The 27,811-nt window shown below is 35.0% G+C and overlaps 3 protein-coding genes across 5 annotated transcripts; all 3 read right to left on the bottom strand.

The window, feature by feature from the left end:
• Window positions 1–4,037: 4,037 nt before the first annotated feature.
• Window positions 4,038–5,107, bottom strand: LOC109162762 (GEM-like protein 4). 3 transcript variants are annotated; one of them, XM_019311443.1, is made up of 3 exons: window positions 4,900–5,107; window positions 4,723–4,777; window positions 4,038–4,588 (listed from the first exon to the last, which is right to left on the bottom strand). In XM_019311443.1, the coding sequence occupies exons 2-3, from the start codon at window positions 4,775–4,777 to the stop codon at window positions 4,134–4,136; spliced, it is 510 nt and encodes a 169-aa protein (XP_019166988.1). In that variant the 5' UTR covers window positions 4,900–5,107; the 3' UTR covers window positions 4,038–4,133. The 3 variants fall into 3 exon arrangements, with proteins under 3 accessions (XP_019166988.1, XP_019166991.1, XP_019166990.1); XM_019311446.1 differs by having other exon boundaries at window positions 4,723–4,780; window positions 4,903–5,107; XM_019311445.1 differs by having other exon boundaries at window positions 4,723–4,806; window positions 4,905–5,107.
• Window positions 5,108–13,540: 8,433 nt separating this feature from the next.
• Window positions 13,541–14,376, bottom strand: LOC109162602 (GEM-like protein 4). Its single transcript, XM_019311282.1, has one exon. The coding sequence runs from the start codon at window positions 14,277–14,279 to the stop codon at window positions 13,656–13,658; it is 624 nt and encodes a 207-aa protein (XP_019166827.1). The 5' UTR covers window positions 14,280–14,376; the 3' UTR covers window positions 13,541–13,655.
• LOC109162601 (GEM-like protein 7) lies at window positions 13,541–27,696 on the bottom strand. The gene is made up of 2 exons (XM_019311281.1): window positions 26,957–27,696; window positions 13,541–13,639 (listed from the first exon to the last, which is right to left on the bottom strand). The coding sequence occupies exon 1, from the start codon at window positions 27,591–27,593 to the stop codon at window positions 26,958–26,960; it is 636 nt and encodes a 211-aa protein (XP_019166826.1). The 5' UTR covers window positions 27,594–27,696; the 3' UTR covers window positions 13,541–13,639; window position 26,957.
• Between the last annotated feature and the right edge of the window lie 115 nt (window positions 27,697–27,811).

Here is a 27,811-nt window from a genome sequence, read left to right as displayed (position 1 = left end):
ATTCAAAATATTCAAAAAACATCCAAGTCTAGTACATCACCAAGGGAGAACAAGGTCGGCTACTTTGAGCTCGGGCCACGTGCGTGAGAAAGGTCGAGGCGCGGAGCAAACCGACCCGGGGGGAGCGGAGCAAGGAGGTGGAGCGGCCCAAGACACCTCGACTCAAGTCGCCTCGGCACAAGGCACCTCGGCCATGGTGAGTTCGGCTACATTCGCACATGGAGGTCCGGTCCGGATATTTACTCTCATTCGTTGACTCCTACTCGCAACGAAGAGAGTGGGGGACTCATGATGGATATATTATACCCACGACCCGACCCGGGGTAGCAACATGGACCCGGAGCACCTTGGTGGAGCCCAAGAGCAGCACGGACCCCGGGGACCACGGAGGTACCCAAGAGCAGCACGGACCCGGGGGACCACGGAGGTGCCCAAGAGCAGCATGGACCCGGGGGATCACGGAGGTGCCCAAGAGCAACACGGACCCGGGGGACCATGTAGGTGCCCAAGAGCAGCACGGACCCGGGGGACCACGGAGGTGCCCAAGAGCAACACGGACCCGGGGGACCACGGAGGTGCCCAAGAGCAACGCGGACCCGGAGCACCATGGAGGTACCCCAACCCGAGCGGACCTACGTGGAGCTCAGGTCGGGGAGCTCGGCCCTACTCGAGCTCGGCACCACCCGGGCTCGGGACCCGACCCGACCCGGTCCACCCGGGCCCGGTCAAACTTGAGATCTAACCAACCCCGATTTAAGGGGAGGCGGTTGGGGGGTTTGCTTGTATAAAAATCCCCCTCCTTGTCCTAACAAGGGAAAATTCATTCCACATTATACGATTATTACACACTTTTGTCCTACTGAATCTTTGTAATAGCCAAATACTACGGCAATTAATATAATATACGGTCCACCGCGACCTTTACGATATCGTTCTATATTATTTGTTTATTATTCTTATTATATATTCTTATCCGGGTTTATTGATTCGGGTCCACCCCGGGTTAATTAAATCCATCATATATATATTCAATAAAACAATGACACGTTCGGGAATGACATATGTTTGGGTGTCTAGCATGGTTTAACAAACTAGTAATTTATATTAACATAATTATAAAAAAAATATTGTTTTTGTAATTTTTTAAATGTTTAATTTTGAACTTCAAACTTATGTCAAAGTAAGCATTTGATGATAGAAACACCTAGCTTTAGGAGAACGTTTATATTTAGCTAAGTGGCGAACTTCACAAGCTTTATTTGTAACAGATAGTCTCGGAATATCTTTGAGCAAATGCAGTTTATTCATAGAAAAATGTCCAAAACGTTGATGTCATATTTCAACTTTAGAGTTAATACCTCTAATGGTCCTTCGAGTATTAGCGATTTATCAGTTGTGGTCATCTGAGTTTTAAATGACCTCCAATGGTTCTCCATGTTTTAAAAAATAACCACCCATGGTCCTAATTTTTAAAAAAATCCGAGTTTAAAATGACCACGAGGACGTCCTAAAAGGACCACGGGTGGTTATTTTTTGAAACATGGAGAACCATTGGAGGTCATTTAAAACTTGAATGACCACAGCTGGTAAATCACTAATACTCGGATGACCATTTGAGGTATTACTTCTTCAACTTTATTACATTGCATAACCACATTCTTATGGCTAACATCAGACGCATTGGCGGCTTCATCATCACATACAACCATTTTTCTTGTTTAGCCAAATCAACCATCGTCCCACAAGGTTTCTGAGTCATGCACTGCCCAGAGAAAAAAAATCAAATTATAATGTGTCTTGGAGCAATTTGCTTACCGACACTAAATTGAACTGGAAATTCGGAATATGCATGCCATCTTTTAACCATAGGTCACTGCCAAGTCTAATACACCCCTTATGTCTAACAGCAATGCGTCATCCAGTAGGTAGACTAACTTTATCTCCCTCAACAGCATAATATTCATCAAATGACTCAATGGAATTGATTAGTGATGACTCTAAGATCATATACATTGTTCATGACAGATGTCGCACCTAGCTTGTTGCTTAGCTTTGGATTTGTAGCCTAACACTCACCCCCGAGGATAGCCATGCTTTTTATAGCATTTGTCAATGGTATGTCCAGTCATACCACAGAAGGTGCACTTAGCTTTGTTTCCCCCATTGCTTGTATATCTTTTGGCATTGTATGTGTTAACAACAGCAATCATGTCATTTGTGGGAGTCTGGAGGTTCTGAATGGCATTGGCATGGTTGATCTCCAGATTGTTTATGTTTAAGCTTGCTGCATTGATTTGTCTCTCCAATTTCTCAGCCATAACATAAATCTTATACACTTTCGACAGAGGATCATGGTCGAAAACATTAGACTTTAGGCTACTGTATTCATCATTTAAGCCTTGTAAGAATCCAATAACCTGATCGACGTGGCGTTCCTTTCTGATTTCGTCGACGAGATCGCAGGCACATTGAGGATCACATTTGCAGACCGGAAGAGGCCTCAAGGCATTCATCTCTTCCCACATTATCTGACATTTTGTGTAATAGTCGCTCACAGATAGATTGTTTTGTTTCAAACTGTAGATTTCGTTTTGGAGAGTATAGATCCTCTTAGCATCGCACTGCGCGAACCTTCTCCTCAAGTCGTCTAAGACGTCTCTTGCCTTGTCTAGATGCATAATGCTTTGTGCGATGGAGGAGTGCACGGACTTGAAGATCAACAAGCACATCATCAGATTGCAACGCCTCCATGCCGGATATTGATTGTGCTCCCAGTTTGGTGCCGAGATACTGCCATCAATAATGCACCACTTACTCTTCACCTCCAAGACAATCCTCATGGATATGCACCAGGAACTGTAGTTGGAGCTACCTGCTAGAGGAGGACTCACAAGGATGGCGCATGGATTGTCGTTCGAACTGAGGAAGAATGGATTGTCCAGATCCTCCATAGTCTGATTTCTCTAGTCTGTGGAAGGGAGTTCCTCTGTGGAACCGTTCTCAGATCAGAATTTTTAATTTTCATGTGTATTGCAGAGTTATTATAATGTCTGTGTGTTTGAACCTATTTTGTTTTGAATTGTTTGGCTTTGTAGGACATGACACACCTTAGCTGGAAGCTGGTCCCATTTGCCTACGCTTACAAAACTGCAGCAGTTATAGTTAAGCTTTGACTAGGCACTATTATTCTCTCAGATCATATGGTACTTTAATTTTGTTTTCAGGTCACCGAATTGGTCAGTATGTTTTAATGAGGATGTTCAACAAATTTCCTGAACAGTTTAAGCAATTACTCAATCAAATATGTTGGGTAATTAGGTGGAAAATCTCAAAAATAATAATAATCCTACGGAAAGATTAATATTATATGGGAAAACAGAAAATTGGGAAGGAAAAGGTTGAGTGTTTGGGTATAGGTTTAGCACGAGTTCGAACACAAGGTTCTTTTCCTTAAAACCTTATTTGCTACCTCCCACAAGTGCTAGGAACGTTGTAGCCTAGGTTTCCCAGGATAAAACGTGCTACGATTCCGGCCTTTCGTTTTGTACTGTGTAAAATGCTATAACTTAGCAAGTGACTATACCAGATGGAAAATGATACCGAAATGATACCGAAGTTAGGCATAACTTAGCCCGCAAGGCCAGCCCATTTCCGGACGACATTCGTGCCCGCAAGTGCCAAGCACCCCCCCCCCCCCCGCGCGAGAGAGCCTCTATGCTATACAATTCTACAAGCTTGAAAAGAGCTCATGTATATAAGGGGGGCAAATCTTGTTTCCAAACCAATGTGGGACAAAGTCCTACATTTTCCCTTCATTTCCCAACTTAAATGGGTCTACTTTGAGAATCAATATCTCATTCACCCATTATCCGTTTTGAGCGTACAATATATCAATCTCTTCGTCTTACTACGAAGAATCCGAATCCACTCTGACCCGACCCAAATCGGAAGTGGACCCCACAGATAATTGTACCACAAAATAGCCACTTAATATGCCATTTTATGCCATTTTAAGCTAATTTTTCCAACAAAATATATATACAGATTTTTGGGTTCTACAACTTTAATTTGTTTACATTCTATAATGAAAGAATACAACTTGTTCCTGATCATATATAATGGATATTCTAAGGCTATTGAGCTTGAGAAATTGCATCCTGGAGACATATCAAGGTTCTTTGATGATATAGGAACCCCATAAACCAGAACTCAAAATGGTCTTCTGTGACTACTTGTATGTACTTCTCTGATGGATTCTTCAAATTCTCACTTTCATTTGCTCTCTTAATTTTTGCAATTGGGATTGATACCTTATAATGCATTCTCTTGGACTTTCCGGTTGAAGAAGGAATTTTGATTGATCTCTCACTAAGGAAGGCAAGTTTGTGTGTAGAAACAAAGAGTAAGCCAGGCATTGGACCAGATGTTGTTGATAAATAACATTGAGATGCCTTCAACAGCTTTTCGCCGTCTCTAACAGCACTGAAGTTCTTCTTGAACACTTTTTCGACGCCACCTGCTTGGAGAAGTTTTGCCCCAAGGATCAGCTTGCCTTTCACAGTGTCTGTTATCTTAGACCTTAGTCTCACTGGACCATAGAAATCAACTAATTATTAATAATTTATAATATATAGTTTCTTGCAGCTAGTGTTAAGTTAGTTTGATTGAATATATATATATATATATATATATATATATATATATATATATATATATACTAACCATGCTCTCTGATGCCTTTTGCAAAAGAGTCCACCCTTTCTCCACTTTTGTTCATCTTGCTAATAACTGCAGAATTCCCTTTACCTGCATTTTCACAAACTTTATCACTCAGCCATCTTTCTAGTTTTTTTTTTTTTTTTTTTTTTAAATGAAGAAAAGATTTTTTAAAGAAGTAATCTTACCATTTCTTAGTTTTGAAGAAGGGGAGAGATGGCATTGGGTGGCAGAATGAGGAAGAGCCCATTTTCTTTCTCTGATTCAATACAATTGCCCAGTAGTATATAGCAACCAATTCCTCTCCTATTCTTGATTTCATTTGGTTTTGCTTCATCTCTTGACTTTTCTTCTTTAATTTCTATAAGCAATTAGAACAAGAAATTATCTATCTGCTTGGAATGAGCTGCTTGCTTGTATTTCAACTGTACTGATTGTTATGTAAATATGTATTATTTATACGGAAGTTGAGTAGGCCGGGTGAGTCAGATTTAGGTCATCATGAGCCGAAAATATTAAAAGATGACATTCTAAATCCTTTTAGAAATTAAAGATATGATAAGATGATAGCATTTTAGTTGTAAATTAAACTTTTAAATCATATTGTTCCCTGAGTCAAAATGTAGTCTAAATAAAACCTGGGGTAGCCGAGTGGATTGGAAAATACTCATTCATCCTTAATCAAAAGTCAAAGGTTCCATCCTTGACTTTGAGTATGGAGCATTCTTAAATCTCCAAGGCAGTTGTCCCATTCGAAAGAAGTACCTATAATAATTGAGCTGGGCGAGGGAATTAGTTATTGTGTCCAACGGTGGATACCTAGGTACACCCTAAAAAATGTAAAAAAAAAAAATGTAGTCTAAATAAGTAGGAGGAGATATAATGATATGTTGAGTCAGCCTTTAATCTTTATGCTGATAGGTTGCATGTGTATTGTTAGTGCAACTTTTTTGGTGCCATATTTAGTGCTTTCTGATGGAACCTACTACGATCTGATCTTCATGAAACCAAAGCTTTGTTTCTTTGTATGGGCAAGCTAAGGGAAACTTCCCACATGCTGCTCACATGTTTTGAAGAAGCAGATGTATGTTTGAATGCTTATCTGTGGGATAAAAAGCTTAATTAAAGGGTTAAGCCCAGCACTCAGCGTCTTGAAGATGTGTGGCAGTATAAAAAATTAAAGTTAGACATTCGCTATTAACTGTTACTTTTGACATAGTGGTAAACTCTTAATTATCTAACAAGCGGTACGTATAAGAGCCAGGTCACGAGTTTGAGTCCCGCCAAAACAACCTGCATTTATCACCACCATCCATCATCAAAACTTTACTTTTCTCATATTTGATGTGTAAAGGCACAAGTTACACATGGAAAAATGTTGTGAGGCCAGCCGGCTGGGTTGAATGTTACTTTTGAGGTGAATGTCTATCCCCAAATCTTGAATTCATAAATTTCAAATCTGTGATCAAACATTTCTGATTGCACAACTTTATTATCATGGCCGACAAACTGGACCTGTTTTAATTTGGATATATAAAATGGGATTTCATGATGTTGTAATGTCTACTGGGGCTGTAGCTTTCTAATAAACTATATATATATTATTTGTAAATATATTGGAAAATTTTGCAGGCTATTGAGCTTGAGAGATCTCACTCGATCTGATCTTAAGGAAATTCAAGTTTCTTTGAAGGTTATAAATCCCATAAAACTCATGTAGCTATGTGCATCATATCAATTATATCCAGATAAAGATATATTGATGTTTCATATATTGATACACTAATTCATGTTATTTTAACTATTTGAACATTAGTTTATTATTATCAAAACAAATATCATTTTAAGTAACATATTTTGTAGGAAAATTTGTCAAATAAACCCTTAAGTTGAGATAATAGTGCAATAACTAAGTCCCTAGCTGAAAAAAAATAAATAAATCAATCTAAGCCTCTTAAACTGTTAAAAAAAAAGGTGCTATTAAGCTTATTGTGACCTGTTCAGCATGTTACTGTTGATTTGACTGACACATGGACATTCTATACTTAGGTGGTTAACATTTTTTGCTGATGTGGATACAAATGCTACAATTTAAAAAAAAAAAAATTAAACAATAAACAACAACCACTAGTTGCCTAGTTGGACAGGTCGGCAACTGTCTTCGTAGGCAAATTATGTTGATCAGGTGGGCACAGTCCCATATCCATAATTTCTATACTGTAAATTCATAAAATTTATATTTTAGATTCTAATTGTTGAACTCTATTTTCACAAATCAGAGAACTATATGTGCATAATTTGATAACTATACAGTTTAGAAATTAGGAATTTACAATACATAAATTATGAATCTACAGTACAGATATTATGAATCGAAGTATAGAAATTATGAATCTAGTGTATAGAAATTATGAATCTACAGTTTAAAAATTATGAATCTAAAGTATAAATTTTATGAATCTACAATTTAAAAATTATGAATCTAAAATATAAATTTTATGAATCTACAATATAGAAATTATGAATCTACAATATAAAAATTATGGATATGAAATCGTGTCCACCTTGCAAGGTGGGCACGTGCTCATAGCATAACGTTCTGTTTTCGTAACAACCATGACTATCATTAAACAATTTTAAATGTTTTTTAATGACAACCATAGTTGTGAAGAAGACAACAATGACTCTCAAGGTCCAAATTAAATTTCGATATCTCTTGAGAGGTTCAGATTTGGACCTCGGAGGTTGACGGAGGCCGCCTTCCCATGATGTTGACAACGCGGCAAATTATGCTGTGCATCCGTATGCACCATGCATGGTGCATACAGATGCAAAAATGACGTCGTTTTATTAAAAACGCGCGTCTCCCCTTTAAAAAAAAAAAAATTCAGGTTCGATTCCCAGCATGACTTGTCTATAAAAAGTTGAGAGGCCGCCAGTCGGGTCAGTTGTTTTTGAGGATGTGAATGCTTATCAGCAATTCACTCTACTTTTCTCATATTTGAGGATGTCTAAAGACACAAATTTGACCACCCTTCCAAATCACATCAACCTTAGCTTGTCTACAAAAAGATTTGAGGCCGCCAGTCGACTCAGTTCTCTGATTTGGACCTTTAATTTAATTTTTTGGATTAAACAGAATTCTATGATAGGGTCGACCACTTCGATCTTAATCTCCTCAACCTTTCGGACCTCATTTTGACATTTGACTTACACCTCTGCATATGAGAATGCTGATACGCAACAAAGGAAAGAAATAATTGGTGGTTTAATTAGGGGATGGTCTACAAGGAATGAATATATGTAATTAGAGGATAATTGACTAAATATTAGTATAAGGAAATTATGTATATTAGAATATATTATTACCTTGTATAGTTAGAATAATTGTAGTAACTTAATTATTATATGTGTTAGTAATTTAGTATAAATAGGTCCATTGTATATGAATACAGGGAACCATTCAGAGGAAATATATTGTTATTCTACTATTCTAGTCTATTCTTCTTGGAGCCCACATACGCTCGAAGTGTGAAATTGGAGTTTGCCGTGACTCGAATACGGTTAGGAGCCAGAAGCCTGCTCGAAAGGTTTCTTCAGTTGCGTACTAAATTTGAGTACGTAACATTGGTGCTTTCATTGAGAGTATTGGTGAGAGTATTTCATATCCTTTTGTTATTTTATTTTATTTTTTGTTTTTATCTCATTTTTTATAGCACCCCTTTGAAAATTCAAAAAAAAAAAAAAAAAAAAAAAAGATCTCAAAAAAAAAAAAAAAAAAAAAAACGAGAGAAAAGAAAAAAATACAAAAAAAAAAAAGTAGAGAATTATTTTTTATGGAAAATATTACTCACCGGTGCTTATTGGTTTCTGTACACCATGTATGGTATTCAATTGATGATTTTGTATTGTATTCGATCTTTTCTACAAAAGGATCTGTACAATATATTCATATTTTGAAGGATGAAAGTTACACTTTCCAAGCTTTGGTATGGTTTGATTCTGTCTTAGATGCATTCATGGCCAAACAAGCTCTTCATGGCCAAAATATTTACGATAACTGTTGTGTCTTAGACATTAAATATCCTAATTTGGAGTTGTTGATGGCTGTGTGTGGAGAATTACAGACGGACCAAGATGATACTTTGGAATGCCACACTCCTAATTATTCTAATCCAATTTCTCAAGAAGAACCAAGTAACCCAGAGTCTAAAGAATCATCAATAGCAATAGATCTCCCAACCACTCATGATGAAAGCAACATTCACAATTTCAACAACTTAGAGTCTATTGAGGATTATCTTGAGACAAGACTTGTGAGTCCTACTACCTTAGACTTGGAATTCAACATTGGAGAGCAAGAGATATTTTTAGACGGTGCAAGTCAAAAGGGGAGGAGACCATTTATGTGTCACGATCAAGCTCGTGAACCATTTCAATTTATTTTGCCAACTAGCCCCCATCCAAAGTTGCATGGACTGCTTCAACAAATATGTGTTTATTCTATTCCTCTCTACACCTTGAGGACAAGGTGTTTTTTGAAGGGGTGGAGAGTGATACGCAACAAAGGAAAGAAATAATTGGTGGTTTAATTAGGGGATGGTCTACAAGGAATGAATATATGTAATTAGAGGATAATTGACTAAATATTAGTATAAGGAAATTATGTATATTAGAATATATTATTACCTTGTATAGTTAGAATAATTGTAGTAACTTAATTATTATATGTGTTAGTAATTTAGTATAAATAGGTCCATTGTATATGAATACAGGGAACCATTCAGAGGAAATATATTGTTATTCTACTATTCTAGTCTATTCTTCTTGGAGCCCACATACGCTCGAAGTGTGAAATTGGAGTTTGCCGTGACTCGAATACGGTTAGGAGCCAGAAGCCTGCTCGAAAGGTTTCTTCAGTTGCGTACTAAATTTGAGTACGTAACAAATGCCTTCATATATGATACAAATTCAAATTGTATATATTGTTAGGAATAATTGTTATATAGATTTTGATGATGTTATTAGATGTATTTTAGGAACTTAGACTCTGGCAAACATTTTTCTTTGCAACCGCCAATGTTGAAATTACTATATAGTATATACTATCCTTGAAAATAGCAGTAAAATGTAAAAAAATAAAAATAAAAATATCATTGTAATATATCTTGTTTTTGTTATAGTGTCCCCCCCCCCCTCCAAAAAAAAAAAACTGATCTAGCCAACTGGCAGCCTCAAAACTTTTTCTAGACAGGCCAGGCAAGTTGATGTGAGATAAAAAATTTCTGCCTTTACACATCAAACATGATAAAAGTGATGTTTTGATGATGCAAAGATTGGTGATGATCAGATAAGAATTCAAAGATTTCATTTGATGCAACTTGAGACGTGAGTAGCATTACATGGAACAAAGATTTCATTTGTTGAAGGGCAAAAATATGTGAGATCAGAAAGCCACCCAACTTGCATGCAATCAGCATAGAGAACATGAGTCACCATATCATCATCCCAATATGATTTTGAAATAGAAATTAAAAACAAATGAAAACCCTATATTTCTCTTATTCTAGCTTTTAAACTTTTTGGCTCATGATGACCAAAATCTGACTCATCCAACTGAAGCTTAAGATCCACCAACTGCATACTACTTAACCTATATATACATTTTACTTATACAACAATCAGCTATATACCAGAAAGCAGTTCATTCGTATCTACTCACCCTTTAGGCCGTTGGAAAAAGTGCTTGCATTGTATTCTGTAATACATTTGAGATACAACAAAAATATAAAAGACAACAGGAAACAAAAACTGGATCATTTAATATCTTCATGCGTGTAATCACTTTCCTATAAGGTTTAAATCTCCATCTATAAAAGTAACAAGGTTCAAGATTTAATCTTATTGGATACAAGAAGATGAATAAAATTCCCAAGTTGCTTTGTTTAAGAATTTCCTGCAGAATTGTAAGCTTGTGAAATATCTTAGTGTACAACAATTTTATTGCATATATATATTAACATATACTCCAACTTCCACGCATGCAGTAACAAAGCCGAAAGTACACTTCTTATTTCGTTAACCAACGAATTGAGAAAGAGCCATCAACTTTCGCCAAATAATGAATTCGTTAAAAACCTTCCGCCGAAACCATTCACACGAATCGTGCACCAAAACAATTCAACAATTCAGTAATACCAACGAATCATTAAACTTTAATTCCAAAACATATTTCCCAATTTACTTTCTACCAAACTAAAATAATATTTATAACTCCACAACTCCAAATATTATTTAAGATTTCATGGTAGTCCATCTGAAACATTAAATCTCCATTACTATATAAATTTCCAACATTCCTCCTCCATTTATATAGTAAAATTAATAATGTACCAAGATAAATCCAAAACTCATGCATAAATGAAAGTGTCTTAGAGATTGAACTTTCACATAGTGTTATATGTGTTACATTAATTCGGATTGTAGTGATGGACGAACCTTGAATCACGCAGTCTCTTTGGAGAAACGTAGATATAACACACACAAGTTTTACAGTCATTACAACTCACCGTAACTTGACACTATTATGGCCATGTGTCCGTATCCATTAATGAGCACGTACCAAGTAGAGCCCAAACTTGTTTGAAGCGGCCACACTTCATGCTCACAGAGGCTAATCTTTTAACTCATGCATTGCATCTTGCATTTTTTCAAAAGATCAGTTAAGAATAAACTCATCCCTACTTCAATATAATGCTAGAACTAAACATCACTTTTCCTTGGGATACAAATTTTAATTTAAACTTTTGATGCTTGCAATTACAAAATGAAGTACTCATCTACATTGAACTCAAGGCCTAACGTAATAACTTAGATGTGAGTTGAACTTTTCTTCACTTGCAATTAAATAATTAGGCTTTCCATATCCCTTCCGATGTCTTTAGAACCATGTCCCTTGCAAAGACTTTTGCAAACGGATCCGTTAAAACCGGGACTGTACCAAGTCCAGTGCTACAACACTATTACTTAGGAGCTCCCGCACATAGCTATGTCACAAGTCTATGTGTCTTCACTTGCCATTATAACCATTGCTATATGCTTTGACTAGTGTAGTAGCGCCGTCACAGTGCACCAAAACTTGTGACATTGGTTTTGGCCAAACCGGAATCTCAATACTTAAATTCCTTAGCCAATCAACTTTCTTGCATGCCGAAGCCAATGCAATAAATTCAGATGCCAAAGTTGAATATGAAATGCAATTTTGCTTTTTAGAAGCCCAGGAAAAAACACCTCCTCCAAGCAAGCAGATAAACCCTTCCACTAATTGTGAAATAATCTTCCTAATTAGATATCCAACTGACATCAAAACGCGATAGAATTTTAATATTCAATCAATGAACTTGTGAAAATAAAATATTTGTTTGATTATACCGGAATCCCCTTTAGAGGTTCCCAGTCAATAAATATTTATTTCTTGTAAATTCTATAACCAAGAATTTCAATCACAATGTTGAACTCATTAACAGTGAGGGATTCCTTAAATAAAAAATTAAACCTCATCCATTTAGAATACCATCTACTTTGGAGAAATCATATACTGATAAACCTCATCCATTCAAGAATATCATTCACTTTGGAGAAGAAACCATTTTTTATTTAAAGCTTTTAACTTTTCATGTTTCTTCTAAACTGAAGAATCATACCAACTTAAATCATAATCCATGATTTAAATTTGAAATTCTTTTCACTGTCAACTTCCATACTAGATAAACTACCGGTTTCTTCGTTTCCACGGCCGGAGACAAAGAGTTTCTTCGTCTCCATGGCTGGAGACGAAGAAGGTTTCTTCGGGAAAACCGAACCGAATTGTCCACCCCTAAAGTTAATTACTGAAATGGTCCCTTGACTATAGCAAAATTATCAATTTGGTCCCAAGTTAATGGATGTTTAACGTCAAAAACAAACGGAGAACCAAATTGGTTAAAATTTTTAAAGTTGAGGGACTTAATTGGTCAAAACAATAGTCAAGAACCAAATTAGTAATTTTGTTATAGTCAAGGGACCATTTCAGTAATTAACTCATTCTAGTATAAGTACTACATTTTTATACCGATTTTACGAACAAGGATCTATGAAGTGCTACCGCACAAGTTTTTACCAAGTAAAACCATTTTACTCAATCCATTTGTTTACCACTGTTCTAAAACATTTTGTTTGTAAAAGGGAAAATGACACTTTTTCTTCTGAGTTATATACTTATAGCAATTTTTTCCCCCTGAAGTATTCAAGTGACAGTTTTTTCCCCTGAAATGTTAAATAGACATATTTACCCTTAAAACAATTGGAGGGGCTAATATGCTTACATGAATAATTCAAGTGAAAAATGTGCTATATACATATAATTCAGGAGGAAAAAGTGTCATTTTCCCATTGTAAAAAGGTTAAGAATTTGCATTTTTTAATTAATTAATTAATTTTCCTTTAGGTAGTAAAGCAAGATGGTTTGAGAAAATGGAAGGATACTTAACAGGGAAGGAGCTTCCCCACATTCTTAATTCACATAACCAATGAATATGGATTGGTTATCTGGATTAGCTCCGATCCTTTTAGGAATTAATTTTCTATCTTTCTTTTTATTTATTTATTTTTGGAGGCAGACCAACCTTGAAGGCAGCCAGCTTTATTGCCTTTTCTTCAAGTCATGGTTTAATCTTGTCCTAACCAAACCACATCAAAACTACATCAAGTTAAAAATCAAATTTTGACTTCGGATAGATTCTCATCCTCTAATATTTGGAGAGGTTTAATGTGGATGCTTAACAAATTTCAAGAACTGCTTCAACAATATAAATTTGTCAAATCATTTATACAGGCTTTAATTTTGATCTCTACATTTTACAAGGAATATATATTTTTATGCTTCATCATAATGGGTATTTCTATGAAAACTGAGCCGATTGAGAAATTGCATCCTGCAGATATTTCAAGGTTCTTTGATGTTGTTGGAACCACATAAACCAAAACTCAAAATGGTCTTCTGTCACTACTTGCACATACTTCTCTGATGGATTCTTCAAATTCTTACTTTCATTTGCTCTTTTAATTTTAGCCATTGGGATTAACACCTTATAATGCACTCTCTTTGACTTCCCACTAGAAGAAGGGACTCTGATTGATCTCTCACTAAGAAAACCAACCTTCTCAGTAGAAACAAAAAGTAGGCCAGCCAATGGACCAGCTGTTGTTGATAAACAACATTGAGAAACCTTCAAAAGTTTTTCACCTTCTCTAGCACTGAAGTTGTTCTTGAACATCTTTTGAAAGCCACCCGCTCGGAGAAGCTTTGCCCCTAGTATCAGCTTGCCCTTCACACTGTCGGTTATCTTTAAGGAGGTAGTAGTCTTACCATTTCTTGTTTTTGATGGCTTTGAAGAGAGAGACAGATGGCATTGGGTGGCAGAATCAGGAAGAGCCCATTTTCTTGAGCTCTGATTCAATAAAACTGCCCAGTTTATTGGAACCTGGCTCTCAATTCTTGATTTGATTGTCTGATTTTGCTTCATCTCTGACAAAATTTTCTTCTTTAATTTGTATTGGCAAGGATAACAAGAAATTATCTTTGCTAAAGGGTGAGTATGTAGACTTGAATGAGCTGGTTTCTGGGATAAGTGATTCTTTCACAAATAATGTGTATTTATAGGGAGTTGGTGAATCTGAAGTTTCAGTATGGTGAGTCAGATTTATGTCATCATGAGACAAAAAAGTCAGAAGATGACTAAACCCTTTTAGAAAAGATACCATTAGCATTACATGTTGAGTCAGAAATCATGCTAGTCCCTGTGTCAAAAAGTAGTTGGGTGGTGGCTGGTCTTAACAGGTAGATGATAGCTTGCATGTGATGCAAGTACTGTTGGGCAGAGATCGGTAAAGATCAAATTTATTACCCGTTAAGTGGGGGATTGTTGGGATAAAGGACTAAGTCTATCACCTAATATCTTGAAATTAAAATATGTGGCAATATGATAAAATAAAGTTGCGTATTCACAGGGGCGGAGCCAGGATTTGTTGGTGCGGGGGCCAATCACAATTTGAGAGAGAAAAAGTACTTTCGTTGTTGTGGAATAAGAATCCTTCATAACTTAATGCACGTATTGAATTTGGGGAATATGAGTCGAGAACATCTTTCACAATCCCTGGAGAGATGGTTTACTAATAGACCGAGGGATGTAATTTGACTCATTCACATCCCGATCATGAATGTTTGGGATCCATATTATGCAAGGAGACATTGCTCTTGCTAATTCGAATTGAAGGGTGATAGACAATCGGTTTATTTCCGCCATCATCTCCTTATCCATAGTTAGCACATTCATCCAAGTTAGCAGTTCCAGCTCCGTATCAAGGTTTATTAATACCATCATTATGACTTTTGTATTATATATCTATATATTGTCATGTATTGTGCGTAAGAATGTAAGGTGAAGACATGAATAAAGAAAAAGCACCTTCTCTCTCTACTCTCTTGGTTCCTACATCTTTATGTTTATTCTATCTCTTTGAGTATATGACCTGCAAGTTCACCGGTTAGGAGTTGATAGGCCAACAGACACTATAAAATATAACACCTTATAGATATGTGGATATGATATTTAGATTATATGCATTTTCTTTTCGAATCATCATTTCTTTTTACAACACTGTTTATTATTCAAAATCAAAGTGTGCACAATTGATGATCTTAGAGTTCAAACTGTCATTTTCAAATATTAGAAATAATCAACCTACATTAATATCTTACACAATTTGTAGATCTCTTTGTTCAAAAACTACTTGCATTCAAAATCAAGGACAATATGTGTTTTGATCTATTTGTATATATCAATCATTTTTTTTTTGAATCTCAATTACAAATAAAAAAAAATGTAATTGAAAGCAGTAGTGAGTATTTGGGCTAAATAGTTTAAAGAATGTTCGACTACAAGATTATTGGAAACCCTCATATTTTTCATTTTCTAAATACATCTGAGTCAAAGGTTGTGATTGGATTTGTCAATATGGCTTTGTGGTTAAACCCTGTGTGTTAGGCTCCCATCCCCTTATACAAGTAATATATAGAAAAAAATATCAACCTACCGTTTTGGGGGGGGGGCAAGCCACCAAGGCCCCTGCTGCGGCGCTGCTGCTCAATACAGGAGTACTAATTTAAAAAAAAAAATGTTAAGGGAGGGGGGGGCAAGGCCCCCTGCTACACACAGGTGGCTCCGCCCCTGCGTATTCACTACTAGCTATACTTTTCAGCATAGTGATAAGCGTTTGATCCTAACATGTAGTTACAATCTTCAATTTATGAAATAAAATCTGTGTTTCTTGTATTGGGCAACGGAAAGTTCCCACATGCTAGCAGGTGAGGTGACTCACAAGTAGTGAAAAAGCAGGTGTTTGAATGCTTATCTGCATCACCATCATCTAAACTTTTAATTTTCTCATATTATGATGTGTAAAGGTGTAAGTTTTAGGCTAGCCACATCCCAATCACACGAACCCTGTCAAGAAAAATGTTCTGAGGCTAGGTTGTTGACAGTTGAATGTTATTTTCAATTCACCAAATCATGAATTCATAAACTTCAATTTTGTGAATAAAGAATTGGATCTGATGGCAGAACGTTAAAATGGTGGACAAACTAGATGGACCTATTTTGGCTAAATCACAGAACTTTCATGACGGTTGCACTCTTTCGTAACCTGCCATGTTCCTGTAAATCTGTAATATCTATTGGGCCCTGTTTGAGGAAACTTCCCAAATGTGCTGCATCTTTCTTTCATTATTTCTTTTCACAAAACAGATTTAGGCCGTGTTTGATGGAGCGTTATGCTGTGCAACCGTGTTCACCATGCATGGTGTATACGGTTGTAAAAACGACGTCGTTTTGACGTTCGACTTAAAAAAAAATAAATAATTCAGAATTGCATAACTACACATCCATAACTTCAGAACTATACATCCAAAATTGCATAACTACACATCCATAACTTCATAACTATAAATCCAGAATTGCATAACTACACATCCATAACTTCATAACTATAAATCCAGAATTGCATAACTACACATGCATAACTTCATAACCATACATCCAGAATTGCATAACTACACATCCATAACTTCATAACTATAAATCCAGAATTGCATAACTACACATCCATAACTTCATAACTATAAATCCAGAATTGCATAACTACACATCCATAACCTCATAACTATACATTCAGAATTGCATAACTACACATCCATAACTTCATAACTATAAATCTAGAATTTCATAACTACACATCCATAACTTCATAACTATACATTCAGAATTGCATGCATAACTACACATCCATAACTTCATAACTATACATTCAAAATGTGAAATTATAACTTCATAACTATACATTCAGAATTGCATGCATAATTACACATCCATAATTTCATAACTATAAATCCAAAATTGCATAAGTACACACATCCATAATTTCATAACTATAAATCCAGAATGTGAAATTATAAAATTATGAACATATGTTTACGTAACTAACGGCAATCGAAAATGATTTTTTTTAATTTAAGTAAAACGACGCCCTTTTTGCATCCGTGTGCACCATGCATGGTGCACACGGATGCACATCATAATTTGTCATGTTTGGTAACATAGTTAACTTATCAGTTATTTTGACTTATTTGACCACTATTAACTGTTTGACTTGGTTAAACAATCAATATAAATGTTTAATTAATTAACTTTTTGTAACAGCGTAGCTTATTTCTCCAAAAAGGTTAAAATTCATAGTACTAATCAAAGCAGCTTTTTTGATTAACTTTTTGAAAAAGTCATTTTGTATGTAATCAGCTAACAACTAATTTACCAAACATTTTTAATTTCTACAATCAGCTAATGCTATCAACAAGTCAAATCCACTAATCTAATAAGCTAGCAGCTATTTACCAAACACTCCTAAATCATTCAAATCAAGTTTATTTGAATGCTTTTAAATCCCATAAATCACAAATGAAGATATTCAATGTTTAGGTAGTGCATGTAGTTACATGCATCATATCAATTATATCCAGTAATGCGTTAAGCTGATGCAGAAATGTAACTAATGTTCATACAATTTAACCATTTGATATGGACTGCTCAAATTCCCATTTTCATTTAATTTGTTGAAAAAATTAGTTATTTTGCCATGTAAATGACCACTTTTAAACATAGTTTTGAGTGGGGTCAACTTATGATTTAGATCGGGACAAAGAGTCTCGAAGTTTAATTCAATATATAATAAACTCAAAACAGATAATGTGTGAATGATAAATTGATTCTCAAAAATAGACTCATTTGAGTTGGAAAAAGAGTTCTACTACATAGACTTCTAAAATTCTACTCTCTCATTTATACTAGCTCCCTGATGTGGCATACCAGGATTGATTATTTTCATCATGTGGGTCCACAAAAAAGTGTCTACATCAAGAACATGTGAGAGAGAGTACAAGTTGGGAGTTTAAAATGAGAATGCACCAAGTATTTTCCTTGAAAAAAATGGAGTTGATCTGAAGAGACTTTGAAAGAGTTTTTTTCTCACATTGAAAACGGGAGTGCGTTTGCACTAGTATATATACGATTCCCTTTCTAAAAGAGTTTGAATTGTATAACTTAAATACTCTTTCTTGCACGCAGAGGCCTCGACATGCATCCCGGGCTAATGTCTCACACGGACCGAACCTTTCATTTGCGCTTGTTATTTTGAAAAGTACCCAACATCATTTATCATATCCTTTTTTTTTTTTTTTTTTTTGGTAATTGGGATTAACACCTTATAATAAGCCAATTCCTTGTTGGCTGAGTTGATAAACATGGCCAGTAGTATAGTGGAAGCATATATATTCCCTTGATTCTTGTGAACATCTGATTTTGCCTCATCTTTGTATTCCGATCCTTTTCTTTTTATTGACAATATAATGATAGAGAGAAATTATTATCTATGTTAAAGCTAAGGTGAGCACATAAAAACTTTACTTGTCTCTTGCTCCTTTTGTTTATGTTTCTTGGATGTGTAAAGCTATAAGCTGTAAGACAATTATCCAAATTAAGAATCCTTATCTTAGATTAATGTTTTTGGCCAAGCACCTTGTGCTCAAATGGCATCTGGGTTGGACTCCCATATGGAAGGTTGTGAGTTCGAGTCAATACTACATTGTAATAGAGTCAGTAGCATATGTTTTTTATGACTGAATGTTACATTTTAAGGTCAGTGCACATTAACACATCATCCTCCCGCTCAAAACATTTCAACCCATCTATATATAAGTCCAGGATCAGGTGCTAAGGATTCCCATGTGAAAAATGTGCACAAAATCTGATGGAGTAGTTTTTCACAATTGGAATGCTTGGTTTTTGAAGAAATCTTTCTCCCGCAATGCACTAGTTTTTCAGAATAAAAAAAAAAAAAGTACACAAGACGCGCAACTGCGTCTCACTTTCCAACCCAGCAACAAACGCGCTCGCTAGGGAGTTTCAGAGTGGCAGCTACCTGGGCCACTCTGAAATTAATTTTCATTTACAGCAAATAAAAAAATTTAAAAAAAGATAAATTTTTATTTCGTATATAAATACTATGTCTTCACTAATTTTTAAACACTTTTCATCTTACTCTCAATTCATTCATATAATACTCTCAATTCATTCAAATCACGCTCTCAATTTATACATCTCAAAACAATTTCTTTTACATACCATAATGGAAAGAGGCAATTCAAGTAATCAAAATTCCCAATCCAATTTTTCTTCCCAATCCAACTTTTCTACTTCCCAATCCAACTTTTTCTTCTTACCAACCCAATTTTTCTACTTGCCAACTCAATTATTCTTCTTCCTAGCCATCTACACAAAATTTTCGTTACACACCAAATTTTACATTTATCCCACAAGCCTAAAATTCTCAAATTTCACCTAATTTTCAATATCAGCAATTCGCACCTATTTTCCAAATTAAAATTCTCAAATTGTACAAGCTTCACAATTTCCGATCAACATTCAAAGTGTCCAATTTCAGGGTAGCATGCAATTTTCCCAATTATCGCCATTTTCCACACAATTCGAGAATGATGTAATAATAATTCCACTACCGGCCAAACCGGGAAGTAGTCGCCAACAAACTTAGAGCATTGAAGAGGAGAAGATGTTGGCACGCGCTCATACAACAATCTCACAAGATAAAACAGTTGGCACTGACCAAACAACTCCAAAATTTTGGAAGAGCATTGAAAAATATTATAATGAGAATCACCCCAACGTCAATTAATTTAAATATTACAACAACAAACAATTTAAATATTTGTATTTTAATTTTTTATGCATTTTAATTTTTTTAAACCGCTTTATAATTTAATTTTTAAGTAATTGGTTTTAATTTTTAAACAATTAGTAGTTTAATTTTAATTTAATAATTATCATTTTAATTAACTGTAGTTATGTTTATTTTAATTAATTTTCATTACAATTATAAATTTATAATTCAAATAAATAAAGTAATAATTAAAATATAGGATAGTAAAATGGTAAGTCCACAAAAAACTGAGAAAAAAACTTAAAACTAATAGAGAGAAGAGTTTTTATGATAGAGTGAGATAGTAAATGTTGGGGACTTGGGGCCAATAAAAATTAGAAAAAAAAAAAATCCAACTATTGAGGATGGTCTCATATATGTTTCTCTATCTACTTATTTACTACCCATAAACAAATACTATCATAAATGATTTTTATTTTTGCAAAAAGGTTAAGAGTTCGCAGTGTTTAGAGCATCTCTAATGTATGGGCAAAATCGTAAAATAACTTGCCATTTCACCATCCTGCCAATTTTCGCAGCTCCAACCAGCGGCATATCCTGCGGCAAACGGCAAAATTTTTTTCGCAAGTGAACAGTGTCGCTCCATATTCTTGTGCAACGTGTTCCACAATTCTGGTGCACAGCAACATTGCCTTTTTTAGCATCTTGGGCAATATCCATAAATATATGACAAAGTAGTTTATCTTCCTCATTTGAGTATGAGGTAGTTCGGATCGAACGTGAGGGGTTTGACATATTTCATTGAGTGTTAAACTTGAAAGAAATGTAAAGAGATTTTGAGATTCAAAAGAGAGATGGTATTACTTCTAAAATCTAATTGTAGTATTTATAGAGATACATGGATACCAATTAACGGATGAGATCTTTGCGATCTAATCTAGCATTTGTAAACGATTCTGATAAAGCTTATTCAAAGATTTGATATCTTTTATTGGAATGTGTAAAAAAATACATGCATACCAATTAATTGATGAGATCTTTACGATCTAATCTAATGGTTGTATACAATTCTGATAAAAAAGTTTAATTTATTCAAATATTTGATATCTTTTATTGGAATATGTGTGAAAAATGCCATGCATACCAATTAACGGATGAGATCTTTGTAATCTAATCTAACGGTTATAAACAATTCTGATCATGCCTATAAAAATGTCTTGCATTACCAACCTATTGAGCATTCATCCCCTTATCATTTTCGCATCTATCTCTAAACATATGAATTCAAATATGAATTCCAACACGGGTAAATGTCATATGTCATTTTCTCCATCATCCTCCTCATCCTCTTCATCATCGTCATCAATTCATCATCATCATCACTAGATATTGAGTTTGATCTCGCAAGTGCAATACGAGCACAAACACACTTATTAACCAATGCATATACTAGCTACAATCTTGCCATTGCTTCCTACATGAAAAATATGGATAATCAACCAAGGCATGGAGGTTTGACTTTTGGTCATAGAGTGATTCATCGTGATCATGAAGAAACATATCCAAGATTATGGAATGACTATTTTTCAGAGTATCCAAAATATTTTGAAGCAATGTTTCGTAGACGATTTTGAATGAGTCGAAATTTGTTTCTACGAATTGCCAATGTTGTTAAAGGTCATGTCAACTACTTTGTGCAACGGAAGGATAGAATCGGCAGACTGGGCTTATCTACTTTACAAAAAGTAACAACGGCGTTTTAAATTTTGGCGTATGGAATACCAGCAGATGAATATATCCAGATTGGAGAATCAATTGCAATTGAAAGTTTGAAGAGATTCTGTCGAGCAATTATAGAGGTCTTTGGGGAGCGATATCTAAGAGCACCTAATGTTAACAATGTTACAAGGTTGCTTCAAATTGGCGAAAAATGTGGTTTCCAAGGATGCTTGGGAGTTTAGATTGTATGCGCTAGACCTGGAAAAACTGTCAAACTGATTTGGCTGGACAATATGCTAGGCGGAGTAGAGAACCGATTATTATTCTTGAAGCTGTAGCTGATTATGATTTGTGAATTTGGCATGCACATTTTGGTTTTCCCAGGTCGAATAATGACATTAATGTGTTTGAGGCATCTCATTTGTTTGCAAATCTTACAAACAGTATAGCACATCCTTGTCATTATGTTATTCAAGGATAAGAGTACAACATAGGATATTATTTAGCCGATGGTATATATCGAAAATGGTCCACTATGGTACAAACAATTTATGAACCTCGAGGGATAAAAAAGAAGTTATTTGCGATGATGAAATAATCGTGCAGAAAAGACGTAGAACATGCATTTGGAATTCTCCAATCACGATTTGCAATAGTCAAGGGACCAGCACTTTTTTAATAAACGTGTATTGCATGATATAATGTCAACGTGCATTATAATGCACAATATGACCATTGAGGATGAACGTGATCGATGAACAAGCAGATATACAAGGTTGGAGAGAAGCACCGGCTCCTGAAGTTGATATAGCTAGAGACGAGAATATTATATTTCAAGAATTTCTTGCTCGGCATAGACAAAATAAAGATAAAGAAACTCATTATGCACTTTGTAATGCATTGATTGAGCATTTAATTTGTTGGGACCATATAGTAATTCCGATAATTAAATGTACTAGATGTTTTATACTATATTATTCTTGTGGAATAAACTAAAACTTTAAAAATATTGTTCAATTCATTTTTTAAATAATTAATGTTATGAAATTTTTTTTAATGTTTTTAATATTTACATCACAAGTTATATTTAATAATAAACTAATTAATTTCGAGCTAAATTATATTAAACTAAATAAATTCGAACTAATAATTGAGAAATTAAATTATTTTAGTGTAATAAGTTGGAGATGAATAAAATTTAGTTTAAGAATATGCTTAGAATATTTCTTTTGGTATGACATTTAGTGGAGAAATTTGATGTTTGGGTGTAATGTTGGTTGGAGATGTCCTTAAAATTAATTTGCATTATGGTAGAAAAGCAAGAGACTTTGAGAAAATGGAAGGTTACTTAGCAGGGAAGGAGCTTCCCGACATTCTTAATTGGCATTAACCAAGATGCATTTGAATCACCTATCTGGATTAGCTTCTTTTAGGCATTCCTTTTCTATCCTACTTTTTATTTAAATTATCTGTAGTTGCTGACCAACCTTGAAGGAATCTAGCTTGATTGCCTCCTCTTCTATAATTGAATGATGGGTTTAATTAACTCGGGGTAGCTCAAATTATTAAACCCGATTATGAACGTAAATAGGAAATGAATAGGTAAAATGATGTCGTAAGGTCGCGAGGATCGTATATTATATTAGAAAACGATAAATGAACTATTACAACGGTAGATTAGGACAAAGTAGATAGAGTTTGTAAGAAAATGTGTAGTGTGTGTCCTAATGAGACAAACTAGGGGGTATTTATATAAAATAGACCCCAATCGATCCCCCTAAACCGGGGGTGGTTGAATCTCCTGTGTTGACCGCATCCCGATTCGGGATCGAATCCGGGGGTGCCGAGCTCAAAGCGGCCGAGCTCAACATGACCCGAGCTCGGCATGACTGAGCTAGGTGCCTTGGGCCGAGCACGGGGCTCAACTTCGGGGCCCGGGTCCGTCCTCTCAGGTCGGTTGCCCGATTATAATATATCAATCAGATGGTTATAATCTTGTCAAATGCCACATCACCCTCCTCTAAATCTCTTAAAAATGGGTGATCGAGCTTGTAATCTGAACAAACAGACAAATCCAACTAAAACAACTGAACTACATCAGCTAAAATTAAACTTTGACTTGGGAGTCTCATCACTTTATATTGTGCATTTGTGTTAATGTCACAGGATTATTAGATAGGTTTAATGTTGATACTTGGCAAGTTTTTGTTGAAAAAATAGCAAAAATGGCATTATAAGTGGCTATTTTTGTGATACAAATATATGTGGAATCCATTTTCGATTTGGATCGGGTCAAAGTATATTCGAATTCTTCGTAGTGAGATAAAGAGATTGATATATTTACGCTCAAAACAGACAATGGGTGAATGAGAAATTGATTTTCAAAAAGACAAATTTGAGTTGGAAAGACTTATAAATAGCCTTTGTCACACATTGGAAAAAGAAAGATATTTGTACCACTATATATACAAAGACCATTTTATAGAGTTAATACCCAAAATCGTCCTCGACTATAGTGGTTTTTCTCAATTTCGTCCTAAACGACTTTGGTGACCTAATATCGTCCCAGACTTTTGTGTTTCGCTCAATTTAGTCCCAGACTTTTGTATTTTTGCTCAATTTAGTCTCTCATTTGTTATTCTGTCCATTTGGTGTTAAATAAATAGACAATTCAGTAATTTTAATATTGGTATCTCTTTACTCATAGACATGTGAACTGCGAAATCCCTTTTTTTTTTACGAATTACTCCCAGAATTACTCCTAAAACTGCGAATATAAAATTTGATTTGTAGGTCCGGGAGTAATTCTGGGTGTAATTCGTACAAGAAAGAAGAATTTCGCACTTCACAAGTTGAAAGTAAAGAGAGATCAATATTGACATTATTGAATTGTCCCTTTATTTAACACCAATTTGACGGAATAACAAATGGAGGACTAAATTGAGCGAAACACAAAAGTCTGGGACGATATTAGGTCACCAAAGTCGTTTAGGACGAAATTGAGAAAAACCACTATAGTCGAGGACGATTTTGGGTATTAACTCCCATTTTATATGTTGAACTGTATATCATAGAGGCTCTCTGTCACGCCCCACTTCTAGGACATGACCCGGTCGTATCGTTACGTGAAGACCTGTAACAATACGAAGCCTAACCATACATACCTCTCAGAATCTTCATAATAACACTTGAATATACAATAATTCCACAACCCAAAATTACAAAATATAATCGACTTGTTTTTCCCAAAAACTCATCAAATCCACTATTAGATATTTACAATCAAGAGTAGTATACCCAAAATGCATCACAAGCACCAAAACCAAGCACAATGGTCTACCAAAAATACAAGGGTCAAAGGGAAAGTCTAAATAAACAAAAATCCATGATAATCTCCAAAACTAGGACTAAGTCTCCAAGTTTCAAAAGTCACCTTCGAGACCCCACCACTTGTGCTCGTGCTATTCACATGTCCTTAACTACTCTGAAACATGAGAAAAATACAAATAATGAGCTAATGCCCATTAAGTGGTACTCCTCTCAACCTCAGATCAAGTAGCCCCAATAGAATACAAAAAAAAAAAAACTTTAGAGTAATAAATAGATGCAAAACTCAATCCTTAAATTATATTAAAATCATAACATACTTCCATCATACTATAAACTTTAGCTACATGGGCATCAACAATATTTCATAATACAATACTTTCAAAAGCACAAACCATACCTTAACATATGACTCATTGGCAACCTACAACCACCATTATATTATGTGGCACATGCCATTATCGGTATAATGGTCCAAAAAGACTCGACGATTCGGAATGAGTCAGACTCGACGATTCAGAATGAGCCGGATGGAACGTTTCAACAAATAATTCAAAAGACTCGACGATTCGGAATGAGTCAAGCTCGACGATTCGGAATGAGCAATTAGGAACGTTCCAAACCGAACAAAACAATCAACAAAAGGTAGGTTGCCTCATGAGTTTGACCGAACATTCAAAATAGTTCTTATAAACAAATAGCCCGATGTAGCAAAAATCATTTTCCTTTAAAAAAACCACATAACAAGTACATAGTCTATTGTACCAAGTTTTTCAAGTTACATATTTTCTCAAGATACATAATATTTCCAATTATTGATAATAAATTTATCAAACTAAGAAATATGCAAGGTATAAACCCTTCCCAAATGATAATTTTCTTAGTACATAACTCGATCTTTAAAAAATCGTATAATAGTTTATTACACTAAAATAGTTTCAAAAGAGTTGAACTAGCTTATTGGAAAGAACTTAAGTTATTGTTAAACTTGAGGTCAAGGGTTTAATCCTACTTTAAATAAATAATCCATTTTGTAAGCATAATATATACAAAACAAACACATAAAATAATAGCAGGTAGAATCGAACCCATAACTATCCACTTACACAGCAACACCTTAACCAATCTACCATCAATACACATAATGATAACTTACGTCCAGAATCCATCATATTCCAGTCTAAAACACAGTCCGACTGATCCAAAAACAAATTCAATCCCAAATACAGCTTAACAATTTTAATCCAGGCTTCAGAATACATAGCTCAGTATTTTCAGACCCAAAAACATATCATAGCCCAAAATATTTTAAACTCATACTAACCCTAAAATGAGTATTCAAAATAGTAGAGATTTCAAAATAGGTTATACATGAGTTTCGCAAAATAGGAGAGAACAGTTAACCACTTACCTAAAAAATCCAAATCTTAGCTATTAAGCTCGCCCAAATACTCCTTGTCAAAATCCCTAGAATACTCCAATAGCTTTGAGATCTAAGCTTAAAGAAGATGGAGATCAAAGCTCCAAGGTTTTTCCTTCCCCTACCTCTCTCTAGTTAGCTCCCCTTATTTTCTTTCAAATGAAATGTTTTTTCAAGACGAAAGTGGTTCCTTAACCTTTAAGGGTAAAGAGGGGTAATTTAGTAAATTCATCCAATATCAATTTTAATAACCTTTGACTTGTTGACCTATTTTAATAACATATGTATATTTTTATTTCCAAGATAGTGGGTATTACACTCTCATTATTATAAAACAGTTTCAAGAATTTCTTCAAAAACAAATCAGTTAATTTTATAAGCAGCCTTTTGATTTCCGATCTACTACAACTTTGTCCACAATTTACAAGTATATTATATAAAAATAATATTTCTAAAGATACTGAGCTTGAGAAATTGCATCTTGGAGATATTTCAAGGTTCTTTGATGATGTAGGAACCACATGAACCAGAACTCAAAATGATCTTCTGTGATTACTTGTATGTACTTCTCTGATGGATTCTTCAAATTCTCACTTTCATTTGCTCTCTTAATTTTTGCAATTGGGATTGATACCTTATAATGCATTCTCTTGGACTTTCCAGTTGAAGAAGGGATCTTGATTGATCTATCACTAAGGAAGGCAAGTTTATGGGTAGAAACAAAGAGTAGGCCAGGCATTGGACCAGATGTTGTTGATAAATAACATTGGGATGCCTTCAATAGCTTTTCTTCGTCTCTAACAGGACTGAAGTTGTTCTTGAACACCTTTTCGACGCCACCTGCTTGGAGAAGTTTTGCCGCAAGAATCAGCTTGCCCTTCACAGTGTCTGTTATCTTTGGTTTTAATCTCCCCGCACCATTTCTTAGTTTTGATGGTTTTGAAGGGGGATACAGATGGCATTGGGTGGCTGAAGAATGAGGAAGTGCCAATTTTGTTGAGCTCTGATTCAATAAAACTGCCCAGTAGTTTATGGGAACCTGCAGGTTCTCTCCAGTAGTTCTTGATTTGATCTGGTTTTGCTTCATCTCTAACTTTGGTTCTTTGTTTTGGCAAGGATAACAAGAAATTATCTTTGCTCTTAAAGGGTGAGTAGACACGAATGAACTGCTTTCTGGTATATAGCTGATTCTTGATAAGAGATAATATAGTGTTTGGTTGTTGTTAGTTTGTTAAGTTTGTTTCGTATTTATTGTTGTGGTTACTTTGAGTTTAGTAGTTTTAGTTTCACCTTTGTAGTATAAAT

Source organism: Ipomoea nil, unplaced genomic scaffold (genome assembly GCF_001879475.1).
Source record: "Ipomoea nil cultivar Tokyo-kokei standard unplaced genomic scaffold, Asagao_1.1 scaffold2957, whole genome shotgun sequence".
Classification (NCBI taxonomy): Eukaryota; Viridiplantae; Streptophyta; class Magnoliopsida; order Solanales; family Convolvulaceae; genus Ipomoea; species Ipomoea nil.
The sequence above is the reverse complement of the archived record's forward strand: the minus strand, read 5'-3'. Positions and strand labels throughout refer to the sequence as shown.

What these genes read in the sequence shown, in the direction of transcription:
- LOC109162762 (XM_019311443.1), bottom strand. Translation starts at nt 4,777, where the DNA reads ATGAACAAAAGTGGAGAAAGGGTGGACTCTTTTGCAAAAGGCATCAGA. An exon ending in AAAAGGCATCAGAGAGCATG is followed by an intron (nt 4,589 to 4,722) that starts GTTAGTATATAT and finishes TCTATGGTCCAG; the next exon opens with TGAGACTAAGGTCTAAGATA.
- LOC109162602 (XM_019311282.1), bottom strand. Translation starts at nt 14,279, where the DNA reads ATGAAGCAAAATCAGACAATCAAATCAAGAATTGAGAGCCAGGTTCCA.
- LOC109162601 (XM_019311281.1), bottom strand. Translation starts at nt 27,593, where the DNA reads ATGAAGCAAAACCAGATCAAATCAAGAACTACTGGAGAGAACCTGCAG.